The sequence below is a fragment of the Strix uralensis genome, chromosome 10 (genome assembly GCF_047716275.1).
Source record: "Strix uralensis isolate ZFMK-TIS-50842 chromosome 10, bStrUra1, whole genome shotgun sequence".
NCBI classification, from domain to species: domain Eukaryota; kingdom Metazoa; phylum Chordata; class Aves; order Strigiformes; family Strigidae; genus Strix; species Strix uralensis.
Window position 1 is genome coordinate 23,100,031 of NC_133981.1, and position 16,134 is coordinate 23,116,164.

At 37.7% G+C, this 16,134-nt stretch overlaps 1 protein-coding gene across 21 annotated transcripts in view; it reads right to left on the reverse strand.

The window, feature by feature from the left end:
- The window catches only part of IQSEC1 (IQ motif and Sec7 domain ArfGEF 1), a 356,789-nt gene that overhangs the window by 21,412 nt on the left and 319,243 nt on the right, over window positions 1-16,134 (reverse strand). For all 21 annotated transcript variants that reach the window (XM_074879790.1, XM_074879771.1, XM_074879775.1 and 18 more), the window contains 4 exons: window positions 9,256-9,417; window positions 4,852-4,974; window positions 3,884-4,050; window positions 481-620 (listed from right to left, as the gene is read on the reverse strand). In XM_074879790.1, coding sequence (XP_074735891.1) covers window positions 481-620; window positions 3,884-4,050; window positions 4,852-4,974; window positions 9,256-9,417 — 592 coding nt within the window. The remainder of the gene's footprint in view (window positions 1-480; window positions 621-3,883; window positions 4,051-4,851; window positions 4,975-9,255; window positions 9,418-16,134) is intronic.

The window sequence follows — 16,134 nt, forward strand, 5'->3', positions numbered from 1 at the left end:
CAATCGCCCGTTACAAATACAAGTTCATAGAGCAGGCTGCAAAGCTGGGGAAGACACTGACGTGAGCAGTTGTTCTCTATTTCTCTTGCAAATTATGGAGCCATAATTGATAGCATAAATGTTGAAATAAGATTCTCTATAACATCACTTTAAAAAATACTTCAATTCTCTTGAAACAAACACAAGAACTGCCTAAAATGCAGATATTTCAGTGTAATTTCAGAATCATAAAGCTTCACATAGAGAAAAGAGTTTAAGACTCGTAACATCACCACTCACGAATGCCAGACTGCATCATCTGCACTGTGAATACTCCAAAATTAAAACCAACCTTACAGCAAATTATTATTTGGACAGTTTCTGCCTTTTACCATTTATCAACCAATTTATACTTCTAAGCAACCCATTTCTGTATCATTATATACTGTACATTGCCCTACATGCCCTTAGTCACTGACAGGCAATGCAAAGTGAACTTACCGGTTTCTTTCCTACTATGAGTTTTTCAACCTTCTGGACTTGGGATACATGATCCTCATTCGTCTTCAGTTCCCGTTTGCGGATTCGCTCATAAATGCCAATCAGCATTTCTCGTGGGATATCCTCACCATCATCCACACCTGCAGTAGCCAACAGATTCTATTATTAACCTGGCTCTGGATGATCTAACAAACACTGCTACTCCTCAGCAATGTAGGCTTCTCAACAAGGAGAGGATAAAACATGGGCAATCTTTGCTTCCTCTGCCAACAGTAATGCCAGTGTTGCCTAAGACTGATCTACTTGTTTATGTTTTGCTTTATAGCTGCCAGTACTCTGTCAGCTAACATCTACACTGACCTTGTGCCTACCTTACCAAAGCAGCAGAAGTTATGTTACTCGTTACTGAGGCACTGATTTTTATCCAAAAGCTTGCTGTCCCCAATATGTCAAGACATTGATGGAAATTGCACAGGTTTGGTTTTTTTTATTTTAAAACTCTAATCAAAAACTAAGTCACGAAAAGGCTGATTTCCTACGTACATTTTTTTTTCTTTTAAGTTTCCTCTGTTTGGTATCAAAGCTCAAATGAGTTAAATAACCCTTTAGACACTAAAATCTCCGTATGTTCTCCTCCTAGGAGTATACCACTGTGAGGAAACAGAACAACCATGCCATTTTGCCTCTATCTCAATGTTACTCAACACTGTGTTCATAAAATAATTTTCTAGATGAGAACCTTATGAACACCTAGTGAAATTAATATAACCAATATTTCCTGTATGATTTAAAAAACAATTTACTCTGGAAAACCAAAATCAACAAAATAGCCTAGTTACAGTATTATTGTTTACCACTGTGTGATTATCATTGGCATGTCAGTATTCTAACAAATGCCACAGTGTCTTGAATGCTTGATCCTGACTTTTTAATAGCAGTGGAAGGAGTCCAATTTCAATAAGTGATTAAAGCTGGATTTCCGGAGGACAGGGAGATCCATGTCGATTTTTCAAATGGGTTTTAAAGCAATAACCTCTTATCAGAAGCCAAAATATAATATTTTGTCACCCAGTGGAACAACTGCTCACATAAAAAAATTCTGTGATAGAATACAGTTTCTTTGCAACTAGAAGCAAGCAAAACAGCCTCTGTTCTGTTCCACACGAGCAAGTCTTCCACAGACATCCCTCTGCAATCCAGTCATTTAAAGTTAGCGGCAAGGTAGCCTGTTATAAAAATGCCTACAATAAGAAGAAATTGCTGGCATTCAGGCTGGAGCTCAGAGAGAACGTACTGTATTTAATACAACAAATATAACTGTAGGATTATGCTAAGAGATTAATATCAGGCCTTTTTTAATCTTTGTGGACTTTATGATAAAATATCAACACTAACTTAAATTTTCCTAAGCTAAAACATCTGCTTAGCATAGATTGTTCATTAATGCCTTATATAAATCTAAGGCAATAAAATCACCAAAGAGGACCTTCATTTTCAAGATCTGAAATTCCAGAACACCACAGGTATTTTGTTTTTACTAATACTAAAATGAAAGTACCGCATGCACCCATAAATTCAAATTGCCATGCATTTGAGATGCGCCACTATATTTTTATATATTAAGCAACTTGATTCTGTCTTTCGGCCATGCAGCCCACTTTTAAGATATTGCTGAGAAAATGGCTGTTAAAAAATACATCAGTTCTTGCTGCTGCCTGCAGTAGTGGGCCTATTCTGCTGTCACACTGTTAGAACCATTGCTGCCAAAAGGAGAGAGACTGTGCACTAAGTTGTGCTTAGCCTGTCCTTAAAAGCAGGGGGAGGAGGAGGAGAGGGTTGCAATGACTGAGCAGGCAATTTTCCTGGCCTTTGCACAAACACACGGTAATGGAACTATAGTAAAAGCTGCTTTTCCCTATGGGCACAAACCATCTTAAAGGAAAAAAAGGGATGGGGACTTCAGCCTCATTTTATTTCTCTAACATCTGAGTGCTCTTCTCTGATAAAAGGTAAATGCTGTCTGATCCATTCTTCCTTGAGTGCCCAGGAACAAGAGGAGGTATCATCTCCTTGTGCACAATCTTCCTCCTCAGCGCTACAGTGACTACTTCCCGACAGGCAGAGCCGAGTAATGGTCGAGCTGAGACTTCATAAAAACCTGTTCTTTCTCACCAGAAAGAACCAGGATAGAAAGATCTGAGACACAGATTTGAAAAAATAACTTTACTTTTTTTGGCAATCTAATTGCAGGCTTAGGTGTGCCATAGCCTGGCAAAGAGTGTCTTTATCGGGAAATACACCAATGAAGAAATGAAAATAAAAAGTCTGTGTTATTTACTGTGCACCTTTAGGGAAGGTTTTGAAGTTGGGATTTTTTTTTTCCCCACTGAAAATTTAAATCTTCAGTTTATTTCCAAAAGTCCTCATCATTCCATAGTGATTTGTGTTCCTTAATACACATACATATACAGCTTGAGCAAATGCAAGTTTTCCATGGCAACACCTAACACACAAGTTTCTATCAAAGTCATTAATCTGCATCTCTTAAGAATGTGGAAAGCTGTTATGTTGCTTTGGGTCCCAGGTTTGTATTTCTCTAACAAAAACACTGAGACAATGTCTCTGTCTCCTCTACATGTCTACTGAACAAGAATAAGAAGTTTATGCTTTTGAAACTAGGGAGGGAAAGAAATCTCCTTTTAGAATAAAACTCTAAAATACATAAGAGACTTGTCTATTTTTTTCAGAACAGAGATCTGATAACCCTTGTAATACACTGGATACAGAGAAAACACAAACTACAAACTATGAAGACAGCATCTCTATAAGAATTCATTAGTAAGCTTATGCTGCAGCGTGGTGGTGTAATTCACTATCTAGAAACCACATTCCTCCTCTCAGGAATAGTCCACAACATGCAGTGACACTATATGAAGATTTATATACCTATAAACACACACAAATACATTCTTTGCAATGGAATTTATTTACCTTCATTCATGTACATAGAAGTTGTTGTCTTTACAAGCTGCCCTTTGACTTTGTAAAGGGTGTAAATGTGGCAAATTCCAATTATAGCTAAAAAATTGAGGTACTGAAAAATTCTGATACAAGGTAATGGTCACTCTTCAGTTATATTGAGAGAACTGGGAATAAAAGGACCTGACAATACATCCACTCAAGACAGACAAGATAAAAATGAAAAAATACCATATGCTTAGTTCTGTTTTCACTATTCCAGAAACAACTAAAGCCTGTAAAAATCACAGTAGTTTTAAAAGTCAGGTGAAATCAGAATCAAGTGCCCTGCACTTTGTCTTTTTCCCAGAAGATACCTGGTGTCCCTTCAATGACAGTTACAGGGAAAAGCTTTCATGACCTTCATCATTAAGAGTTTGCTTACCCCTTAGATTCTTGACAAAATCTTCCAGCTTCATTTTGCGTTCTGGTTTCACATTTGGGCTGTACATATCTGTGTTTAACAGTATGATGGCAAAAGCTAGAATGAAGATGGTATCAGGATTTCTAAATTGTCTGACAACACCTGGATTGCAGATACAGTATCGTTGGCTGTAAAAAAGCAAAGAGGGGAAGCTGTCAGAGCTATGAATTAATATTCTAATTCCACCAAATAAACCAACTGCTACATTCCAGAGGCTGGAGCAAGCTATTATTCACGTTCCGTACATATATTTAGCTTTCCGTCTACATATATTCATAAGGCAATCCTAGAATGTGGAAGGTTTTTGCTTTCTGTTACCACTGTAACTCCACTTAGTACGGATTCTGAGCTACAATAACTTCCGTATTTAATTTTTTTTTAGTGAGTAATACCCGTCGACACCAGGTAAGAACACAGCATTGATTTTAGCTGACTGCCACATGAAGATTTACATGTCATCCTGCCCTGGATAAAGTATGCTTGTGTTAATATTAATAAGTTAATGTTCTTATTCCACTATTGTTGAAATGCTTAATGAAAGGTTGACAGCATATATATATATTATAAAATGTAAATGGTCTTACAATTCCACTCATATAAAATATTATATCCAAATACATTGTTAGAGATATTAAAAAAATCCTTCAATATCTTTTCAACTGATGCCAGAAAGAACTTTTAATTAAGAAACCTTGCTACATTACTACAAATGACATACATGAACAGCACCAGCAAATAAAGCTGCCTATTTCATACTTAGCAAAACCACCACAAATGACATGCTGTATTTGAAACTGTATGTAGCTCACAAGCACACTGCAAATAAGCAGGGAAGTAACTTAGATACACTCAACTTCCCCAGTTCTCCAGTTTGCCTGTTAGACAACAGCAGGTTTCTGGTGACTGAGTAGTTTATTTCAGCATCATACCTAAAAGCTTCAATGAGCCGCTCTACTTTCTGGGCTTCTCCTTGAACACGGATATGAGCCTGAAATTTCCTGAGTGCTTCATCCAGTTCCATTGTTGAGAAGTCCATCTCATCCACAACACAGCTAGAATAAAAACATATTGCCATTGTGTCTTAATTTCTAACAACACAGTACTAGATTTTGAGACCTAAAAATCCTTTCAATTTTCCATCTCTTGTAGAGATTCATGGAGGTTTTTTTTGAAACAGTCAGCAGCAATTGCAATAATTGTAGGTAAACCGTGAAGGAAGGATTACAAATAATGGATCAATGAGAATGTGTACATGTAAGCAGGGCCTTATTTTTTTTTAACAGAACAGCTGCTGGAATGACAGATGTCTGACCAATGTAAGTGACATACCACTGCCAAGAATAATTATTGGGTTTGTGCTTCCAGGCCAATCAATTATTACTAATGCGTATAATAATAATAAATAGTTTATACTGCTCAAACTGTGTTATCTCAAACAGCCTGCAGCAAGCACAATAATCTGTACCAAATGGCTCTGTGTCTAGGAATGTTCTTACATAGGGAATAAAAAAAAAAACCAACCTTGTTCAGATACTCTCTTACTAGTACTGTAATTCTCATCTCCCCATCATTTGCCCTGTCTTTCAGTTAACATTTATGGAGAAATAATTAGTTTCTTGCTCTGAAAATACACTGCTGACAATAAATAAAAAAGGAATCCGTTTAATAGGATCAACAATGTGAACTATGTCATCCTAATACTTTCTTTAAAGACTACTTTAAAATCAGCAGCTTATAAATTTCCTTTCTTTAAACTTAGCTTTTAGTTTTTAAATAACCAGACATGAATCACTGCAACTAACAGCACTGTAATGCAAAAACCACAGAAAGCAAGCACAATCCTGTTTTAAAAGCCTTTTCTTAAATGTATACTGTATATTTATACAATGATAAATTAGAGTAGCTCACATTTTTCTTCCAGTAACACTGTAGCTAACATAGATTAACACCAAAGCAATTTATTCATTTTGCCTTGAATGTTTTTCCCTTTATGCAGAAGCACAATGAAACAAACAAACAGGTTTGGCATTTCTCACGCCCTTTCCAATCCACACCTAAACCCCTATTATCAGTTCTGCAATAATGGTCACAGTCTTCCCACCCATTGTAAGCTCTGTAACACTTTCAAAAGCTCTTTTCTCCTTCAAAGGTGTAAAGCACATGTGCAGACAAGCTGGAGTCAAAATGAAGTAAATAGAAATGTAAGGACCTCCAGAAACATGCTGGCCAACAAAATAATGAGGAGGGATCTTAAACAATCTTTTATATGAACTGTGGAGACAGCAGATATACCAGCATGGTCAATGTTCTTAACTGGAACCAGTACTTTTCTGCAAATATTTCAAAATAGTAAACAAAACTGGTTTTGTTACAGTGGCTATGTAACGACAGAAAAGGGAACAAGTTATTTTAGCTAGGTCATTACAGCAAATGAAAACATGAAAGCAAGTAGGATCAGGCACGCTTGTTTAGTTTTTGTTACTAGTTAACAAAATGATAATCCTTGATAATAGTATCATGATCACAATGATAAAGAGAACATGATTATATGGACTTTAGTCACTGCAGGAGAACTTGAGTACATACTTACTGTGGGTGAATAAGCCTGCGCTGAACCACCACATCTTCACTATTAGTCATATGTCCCAGGCAGGTAAAAGCAAGAAGCAGCTAGGCAGATAATTGAAGCTTCTTCCTGGGAACTACCCACTGCTTACCACCTCTCTACAAAATTTAGGCACAAAGAGTGTAACATACCATCTTCTGGGTCAGTGCAGCTGCAACTGCCCTGGTTCTCTACTGTACCACTTGCAGGTACACTTGCACGTAACTGTGTAGCGTGATGGACTGAAAAGATGGCCTCCCATACACAGCAACAGAATGTCACACTTCCCCTGCCACTTTTAACAGCGTTCTTTATGATGGTTTTATTTTATTCTTTCTCTGAGTGACTCTACTTTTGTTTTCTAATGCAAAGTCAAGACAGAGTAGAAGGTCAGATCCTCAGCTACATCTCTATTACATCAAGCACTCACTCCTTGGTCAGGCCGAGAGAGAAAGCCAAGGCTCACTGCAGAACAGCCGTGCTTCGGGAAGCGTGGCTGATGTGCCCTAAACGCTGGCCAGGGCAACATCACCAGCTATGCCAGCCCCACACCACCCAAACAATGCCTTTACACTTCAGCTACCGCCAGGTAGCAACTACAGTAGGCCCAGAATGCAGCTCTTGGTCAAAAATGTTGGCTCTCTTGAATATTTTCTAAGCTCCAGTGAAAAGAAGATTTCAAACAGTTAAAACACCCTAAAATTTACAGGATCTGGGAAACTTGAACACAAATCAAAGGGAGTCACTTGAAATTAAATTGTGTAACAGAAAAAGGATCATATGTTAAAATATCTTTTCTATGTAACAACTCGGAGTTATTATCAGTTCGACAAAATCTACTCCAGTCTGTAAATTGGATATTTAAGATGAAATGATATTCTATTGTCTCTTTTTAAGAAAAAATACTTTGTTCTTTTTTGCAAGCAAGATTCCAAACACTATCAAGAGAACTGCATCACTTCCTGGGTGCTCCTCACCCCAAAGCATAGCTGAAATAGCTTATTTAAGAATAGATTAATTTCAGTAAAAGGATTGTTGTGGGGTTGTAGGTAGGTGATTATGACCTTACTCTTAACAATTCACCAATCACAGATACAGCATCTGGCTTAGCAGAGACACACTTCTACTTACCCATATTCTGCTAGTCTGTCTGCAACGGTGAGGGCAAACGATTTGTTCAAGATCACAAAATGCATCATCTAAGATTATAAATCATCTTGTCCTGAACCTGTACTGTTTTCTTTTAAAAAAATTAGAAAATACACACTCTTTGGAAAGTCTTCACCCTAGTCTGATTCATAATTGCAAAATCCAGACAATCATTACAAGCAGCTAATAATGACTCATGCTGAATGGGGACTGCATCAAAATCAAGCCATATTCTATTACTCTGCACTGTAAGGCTGGCTGCATGCTTTGGTACAGAGGCTCTTCCACTGCTTTCTGCTGGATACTGTACTATAAAAAGGCAGCATTTAACAAGGCACAGAAAAGAAAGAGAGGACCTCTTTCTTTTTTATTGCCAGAATTATTAATACATTGCCAGCTATTAATACATTAGCTGTATTAATACAGTGGCCAAGCTTGCAATTTCAGATACATGAGAGCATAACGGCAAGATCAGGATGACTGTAGAGAACGTGACCAACATCTCTGCAGTATGAAGCCCGTGAGCGGTCTCTACAAAATATGCAAAGAAAATGTAAGGTGTTGGCAGACACTGTATCATGATACCATAACCTTAAAATGTTTGCAATGTATCAGTGTTATAGTATCAATACTGCGTATCAACATTCAGTCCTCAAGAAAGACTGCACCTACACACCAATGCAAATTTCAGCACAGCTTTTATTATACTCTGGTTAAAATCCACGGTCAGAATTCTTCCTAGTCTTCCTTAACAGGCAAGATGTGGGTTTTTTTGCTTTCATTCTCAGCAGTTTTGTTAAACATCTAACGAAATTTTTTATACAATTCCTTGAACAAAACTGAACTAAGATGTATTCATGTCTACAGGTCAGCACAATAGATACCAAAAAAAAAAAAAAAAAGCCCCAGAAAAACACATTTTAAATGAACACCCTCTTAAAATAAAGCAACTTCTTTTTCGGTCTGCTCTGTATATAAGGTTTAGAAATTTATGACCAAGCTGCTAAAAGTCTAATTTTCTGCTTTGAATTTCTTTGGGTTTTAAACCACTTTTTGTTTATCTAATCTTTTGGAAAAGAACAGTTTGTATAGACCTTGTCAGCATATGCCTGTACACGCCGAAATCCCTGTTTATCTAACATCTGAGCCATTTGGCTGTAATAATTATTTTCATGTTCTGTTACTGATGAAGCCTTATGTTGCATATAATATAATTTTGTTTCATTCAGTAAATTATTAGAGAGCCCGAGGAAGGAAAAAGACTTTGAAATAACACACTCTTAATGCTGATAAAATTAAAACATAAATTTAGAGTAAACGTACATGACTACAGGGAATATAAATCCTTGTAAGTATGTTGCTGGATCAATAACAAAAACAGTAACTTGGCTGGAAAGCAAAGAAATAAATATTTGCAGAGTGCATGTTTTCCTTCTTAACCCTTAGAGTCTGTTTTCCTCTTCCTTCAGAACAAGATCCAGAGATAAGCACAAAACATTCAGAGATCATTACTACCTCTAGCTTGATGAAACATCTTACCTGAACATACGCTTACCTCCTCCCCACACACAATACTCACTCTAAGACATCCCGGTTGAACTGTTTTTGCCGATTTCCCAAAAATTCTCCAATCATCTGTCTGCTGAGACCCTTCCTTTGCAGGAGAAAGTGGGCAACACCAACTGGAGTGTCAGGTACAAAACCTCGCTCAATTAGGTACTGGACTCCTTTTTCAGGTTTTCTGAGGAAAAACAAAAATGCAAAACTATTAATTTTCTTCCATTGGACCTGAAGGCATCTGATTAAAATGTTACAATAATTATGCCAATCACTTTTGACTAACATACTACTAGTATGGGTTACTACAGTTTCATGATAATGTAACCATCCCGTAGAACATACCGTTCAGTGTTAGTAGCTTATTAGCTTTGAAACACATCTTTGCATGTTATTACACATTTCCCTGCTCCATAACCCTTCCAGAGAGAAGCTTTATATGCAAGCAGCTTCAGGCATGAAAGTCAAAACACTTGTCAATGCAAAAGACAAGCCCAACAGCAGCTACTAAATGCTCCCGTGGCTGGGAGAGCTGTCCCTTCCAGAAACTGAATTAAAAAGCTGCCAATGACAAACAAGAAACAAAGAACACCCCGGACCTCCCACCCCCCTGCTGTTAAAAGTTACATTTATTGAACAAAAACATCTGAAGAGATATAACTTGCAAGATGAGAATAAAAAAACAAGGGAAAAAAATAAACTCATTCATGCAAAAAGAAGCAATTAACAATAGTGGAGCTCCCAGTTAATTTAGAGCTGTTTTGGTTTTTTTTGTCCTTGTCCTTTAACACACCCATTGCCCCAGATTTCTCTCCCTCAGACAAGCACCTTCATAGTTTCTAGAGTATTTTACATCTCTCCGTGTGTCACCTTCACATTTAGCTGTAGACATCTTCAGATCTCAAAACAAAGCAAGCCAAAGCTACTCATTTTAACGTATTAAGAAGCTTGTGTTGGGGAGGAGGGTTAGGGATTGAACTGATTTCTGGCAATAAAATCTACTGCTTATAAAGGCAAATGCTGCTTATATTTTAAAGTGATGTAAAATTCCCCTCACAGCACATTGTGCACTGCGTCTTCCAGCACTGTGACACAATGGACAACCATAATTTCTTTTAAAGATATTAAAGGGAAATCTTTATAGAACCAGTAATTTCATCATCATCTTGATTTTGTAAGGAATTATAATATAATGTCCACCTGTAAGAGTGAATGATTTGCAGCATGCTGAATGACCTGAAAGATATTTTCTTTAAGACAAGCAAAATCAATTTCAAAGGTCAAGGTGACCGTACTATTTTTATGCAAGGTTGATCGTACAACCATAACCCTTCCTCGGGGTTTTTAATTGCAAATAACATTACTAAACAGATCAACATTCAGTTCTCCTACTCTTTTACATTACACTATTATACACTTAACACCCTATTAAGAGTTAGATAGATCAGAGGAATAGATATAATTTAATCAAAAGGGAGTTCTCAAATCTCAATTTCTTGCATCAGGCTTTGTGGCTCTTTTCATCTGAAATAAGATTACACATACGGTCATCTTCTAAAAACAATCTTGTAAAATTAATCTCTTTCATACTCAAAAAGTACCCATTTTCTTGTAACGTAACTGCTACATTCATATGCTTTTGATTTGTATTTCAGAATTCTTAATCTTTCTGAATTTAAATTCACAGCATCCAACAAAAGCAGGAATAGTTTTCTCCACCCCCCTTGTTAGTGAGCTACATTTGTCCATAAAATCCAGAGCGATACAAACCCAGAAGAGTTCCTCTCCAGTAACTGGCAAAATGGAAAACAAAGAACAGTATCAAAAAGCACAACTTGATCCAAAGATCACCTTTTCTTGAAATACAGAAAATGCTGGATCATTACTTGTACTAAACCATGACTTGAATTCTTACCACCCCCACGCTGAAGTGAAGCATCAGGACGTTTTGCAGTCTGGGGTTATTTGATAGTAGTCTGTTTGTTACAGAAGTTGTAACATGGAAGCAGTGTAAACTCTGAACTGTAATAACATGAAAATAGTACCTGAAAACTCTGAACTGGAAGAATAAAGACTACTCTTTCCCTATTTGATAAATTGAACTGTGGTAGCAGTGGCATAAACTTCAGAGTAACAAACCTATAAGAGTCATTTCCACAGTGAAGAAACTTTCTTTCTAATTCATGACCCTACCCACTGAATTTGTCAACTAGAGATCAATAAACCTGTGTCAAATATGACATGAATATGAATTCTGAAATCTGTCCTCTAAAAACTGTTAACCTTGTTGTTCTGCTCTAGAAAAACAGCTGTAAACCTAGAGGATATGACTGACCTCAACTGAAGAGCTACTTGTGGGTTGACCCCAGTCAACAGTCAAGCACCCAGACTAAGCTGGTACAGAGCTACTGCTAAAAATAAAGAACTCAAGAATTAAAGGGCTTCTCTAGAGAATTTCTACTACCTGTTGAGATGAGAACTGTAACTTTCTGTAATATTACTTTGCTCTTTCTTTGAAGGTTCCCACAGTTACCACTACAACGGGATTTCTTAGAGCAAGCATTAGCTGGACAACTGTTCTAAAGGACAGACCTATAGCTTCAGGTGGGCTTCTGGTGCCTCACCCCAAGTAATGACAGTCTAAATAGGGTATATTCTGAAGGACTGCATAAAGGACAAGTAGCCAGAGGCAGCCGGTACCACTGTGTAGTTATTAGAGCAAGGCAGCCTACAACGTTTTCAGTTTTCCTATTACCAAAATGAATACTATTTGGCTTACAGGAGAACTCTGAAGGTTAAGGGTTCTATGGGAATGTGCACAAATGAAGTTCTAAATAAAATAAGTTTCTGTGGCTAAATGTGAGCATTAAATATTAGAGCAATAAAACTTTTCTTATCCAACGGGTATCTCCCTCGCTTGCCATTCAGCTCAGAAATGCTAATTTTGTTCTGGAAGTCCAGCTTGCCAGCAAAATTTCTTCATATTTCTATTTTTGATGATCTGAAACCTGAATTCATTCAGAATTCTTGACCAAGAAATTGAATTTAACATGAACTAAGGTTTATCAGCTTACTGGAAGAACAATCTCCTTTTTGTTTTTTTTTAATCACTTTGCAAGCTAAAGACATTCAGGGGGTTTAATTGCTGTTGTAGGCTCTCTCCCACCCCCACACCAGGTGTGACCTTATCTTATTCGACAGGAAAAGTACTTAATAGAAAACTGTGACAAGAGCATTCTGAAGTACTTCCAATAAAGCTGTGAAGCTAACAATAGGTTAAGAGAAAAAGGTACACAAGGGTGTCTTCCCTCTCTGTCTTTAAACAGAAGCAATATTTTCCCTCTTTTCAAATTCAGAGCAACTGAAGAACTAAGGAGATTCGTAGAAATTTAAGTCATCCTCAACCAACATCACAAATCTCAAATATTACTCGTATGAAGGAATTGCCTCTTAAATGCACCAAGTGGACATGGAGGTAGTGGTGTTAACTATCAGCAATCTACTGGAAACTCATTTGTGCCTTCCCAATGAAAGGCAAAAAATACCAGGTGGCTGACCGTGTTTCTGGGAGGGCAGGTTTTAAAAGACAACACGAGCAAACAGGGATTCTACTGCTGGCAAAACTGCTGTTTTAAATTGGGCAAACTTTCACCAAACCCTAATTTTCCTAAAGTGTGTGACTGGATGCAGAAGAGAGTGGGACATGAAAGGGTCATGGATTTAACATGAGATGGGCCATCTGACATAAGCTATCCTCATTTCTGCCTACTCAGAATTGAGAGTAGACCATTTTGTACTTAACAACTAAGAGTCTTTTGTGATTAGGAAAATTCCCAGTGATGGCTTGTTAATTACACCTACCAACAACAGGGAAGATGAGAAGTCTATAAATAGCAATCGTGGAAGCTGCATAAGCAGAGCATTTATTTTCAGATTTTAATACATTAACTAATACCAAAATACACCCTCTAAAGCTAGAACCTTACATAGCTGATAATACACGTTTAGAGAACTTTTCATATTTACAGGATTGCTTCCAGAATAAAGCTTAAAAATGTCTTTTATCTCAAAAAAACCCCACAAAAACAAACCCAACGAAAACAAAAGGAACCTACCAAAAGAAAAAAAACCCAACATCAGTCAATGCAAAAAGATGTGGAAAACCATATTTACATAAGATTCTCAGATGTTGCATAAAGGGCTAAGGAATTTGCCAGAAATGGATTAATAACAAGATCTTTACGATGGTTTAAGGTGGCTTTTAGAGGAAAAACATTGATGGAGAAAGTAATGTAAACTTCAAAATAACAGGTCAAAACAGTGTATTTTAATAAGCACGCTTAAAGAGTACTGGTCATACCCAGTAAAAATGTCTTTGTGTGTTTCTGAAGACAGGTTGGATCCTGCAGCAATTTTTGGAAGAGGAAGCAAATTGCAAGAATGCAATTCTTTGCAACTCTTCCAAAGAAGAAGCAAATCTTCTTTGGAAGATCTTTAAGAGGAGGCAAATTGCAGGAATGAAGAGTGCAAAATCACACAGAGACAACACTTAAAAAAACACAGGGCAAAAAACCCCAAACCCCAACGTCCCTAAGAACCCATTCCCTCAAAAGCCAAGACAATAGTAAATCCCTGCACATCACTGCTGTTTCCTCTAGTCAGTATTACGCCTTTCCTTCCTAGACGTAATACTAACTAGAAGGAGATGGCTTATTTACTCAGCAAGTTCTACATGCAGTACTGAAAGCATAAATTCAGTGGAAGTTCCTATAGCTTGCTGACATTTGTGTAGATCTCCTTAGAGTGGTGGTTTGTTGGAGGTTTATAGCTTGTGAAGCTGAGGAGGAGTTGGGTTTTTTTCCTTTAACAGCTATGCAGGTTGAATCTGGAAACGTCACAAAAAGGGCAGTATGTTTAGGAGTTTTGCTAATGTAAGTGAGGTAGGAGGCTCTCCTAAGAATGAGCTCACCTTTGGAGTATGGGGTAGAAAAGAACAACAATAAAGAGGGTAATAATATAAAAGTTGTCACATTCCTGAGAAAAGTGTTCCTTATCCAAGTTAGGAATATACAGGGGGGGGGGAAGATTTTTTTTCATTAGACTAAAACATGCATGCATATAAGCAGCACAGTATCTTTAGAAAAATACTGCATTTCTAATACTTTTATTGTTGTAAGCAAATTAGTAAAGAGAACAGTGATTTAGACATCTATAATTCTGATTGTGTCATTATTTGTCTCAATTAACTTTCACCTGGTTGGAGGAACCCCTGACAGACAACCTTAGGATACATGTTTTTACAATCATTTACACCACGTGAGAGTATCATCAACCTGCAAAGATAATCACCAACTAGCTGTTGCAGAAAATCTGGATTGCCAGCGGAAAAAAACAGCCCTAAAGCTCCATGAATTACTAAATACGGACTGTCAAAATCACATAATACCAGTCCTTGGCTTGACCTTCCCTCTGCTTGAATTCTGCTTTCAGAGGTGCTCAAGAGCAGCCAGTTTGAGAAAGCAGGGAAGCCCCAGTCAGAAACAGCTCCTCCTTCGAAGAGGGGATGGAGAACAGCACCTGCCAACTGACTTCCCAAGTTCCTTCACAGCAAAGCTGTCAGCAGCTGAGCTCACCCAACCCAGCAGGTAGGGTGGGAGCAGGGACAGACACACAGATGGCTGTTTAAGCCACAAAAGGAAACACGGTTAGAAACACACCACCTTATGCTGTTGTTGGACATAAGGTAACACTAGATTCCAAAGCTCAGTGGTACCTGGGAAATACGGCTTTGTATTACCTGGATATTCAAAATGTTATCTTTCAAATTGTAGGAAATACTATTTTTACAAAAACACTGCAGTGAGTTTGAAAAGTGAATTTGGTAGAGGAAGAGCTTTTAGTCAGATTCTAGATGGCCAAAAAGAGATCAACACAAACTTAGCATTTACTGTTATCTACCAGACTTACTGGTACAGCCAGTCTTACTGCAAAACAAACACATTAAACCCAAGTGCTGTAGTTAGGTGAGCACTTCAGTGGCAGTGCCAGCACTGGCATCAGTCTCTTCTCTCATTCCTATTGCTGGTTTAGGACTTCCTGAAACTAAACTAGGAGAAAAAGGGGGTTTGTTGTTTTGTGTTTGTGGGGTTTTTTTGGTGGGGTTTTTTTGTGGTGGTTTTGGTTTGTTTTTTAAATCCAGTCAAGCTGCCCCCATAGCTGCACAATCAATTGTACTAACCAAGCCACAGTGTGGATAAAGGGCCTACGTCCACGCTGGCCAACAGGAGAAGAGAATAGCAAGCACTACCTCAAAAAGAAACATTCAACAAAACCACAGTACAAAGGTGTATAAAGCCTTCCCTATTTCTGACTTGCTAAACATGTAAAGCTTACAAGCATCCAAACCCACATTAAATCTGTGTATTTCCTTTTAGCTGCTCAGACAATAACAGAGGTGTAAAATGGAAGCATTAATAAACAAATGAGCACAGAAAGCAGCTTGCCCCAGTCTAGATTCCCAACACCCAGCAATGCCTAAAATATCTTTTGAGGTAAACTAGGGATTTCGTCACACAATGTAAATAACTGTACTGTTCTTACAGCTGTCTGAGACAAGGGAGATGAAGCTAGCCTGACTGAAAGGGGGAAGCTTGGTGAAACAGCTAGAAAGAACTGCAGTATTTTTGAAGGCACATCTATATTTCTTGGTTTCTTGTCTATGTTTAAGCACACACACGTGTGCTAGACTGAAAGGACCATAAGCTGAGAGAATCTAGAAAACAAGCAGACCAGAACTACAAACATTTCTTAGAAGCTGTCAACACTGCAAACAGAAACAGTTCACAGTGCTGCTGCCAAAGAAATCTTTTCAAGTTGGGGGTGGAGAATTTAATGCAACTAT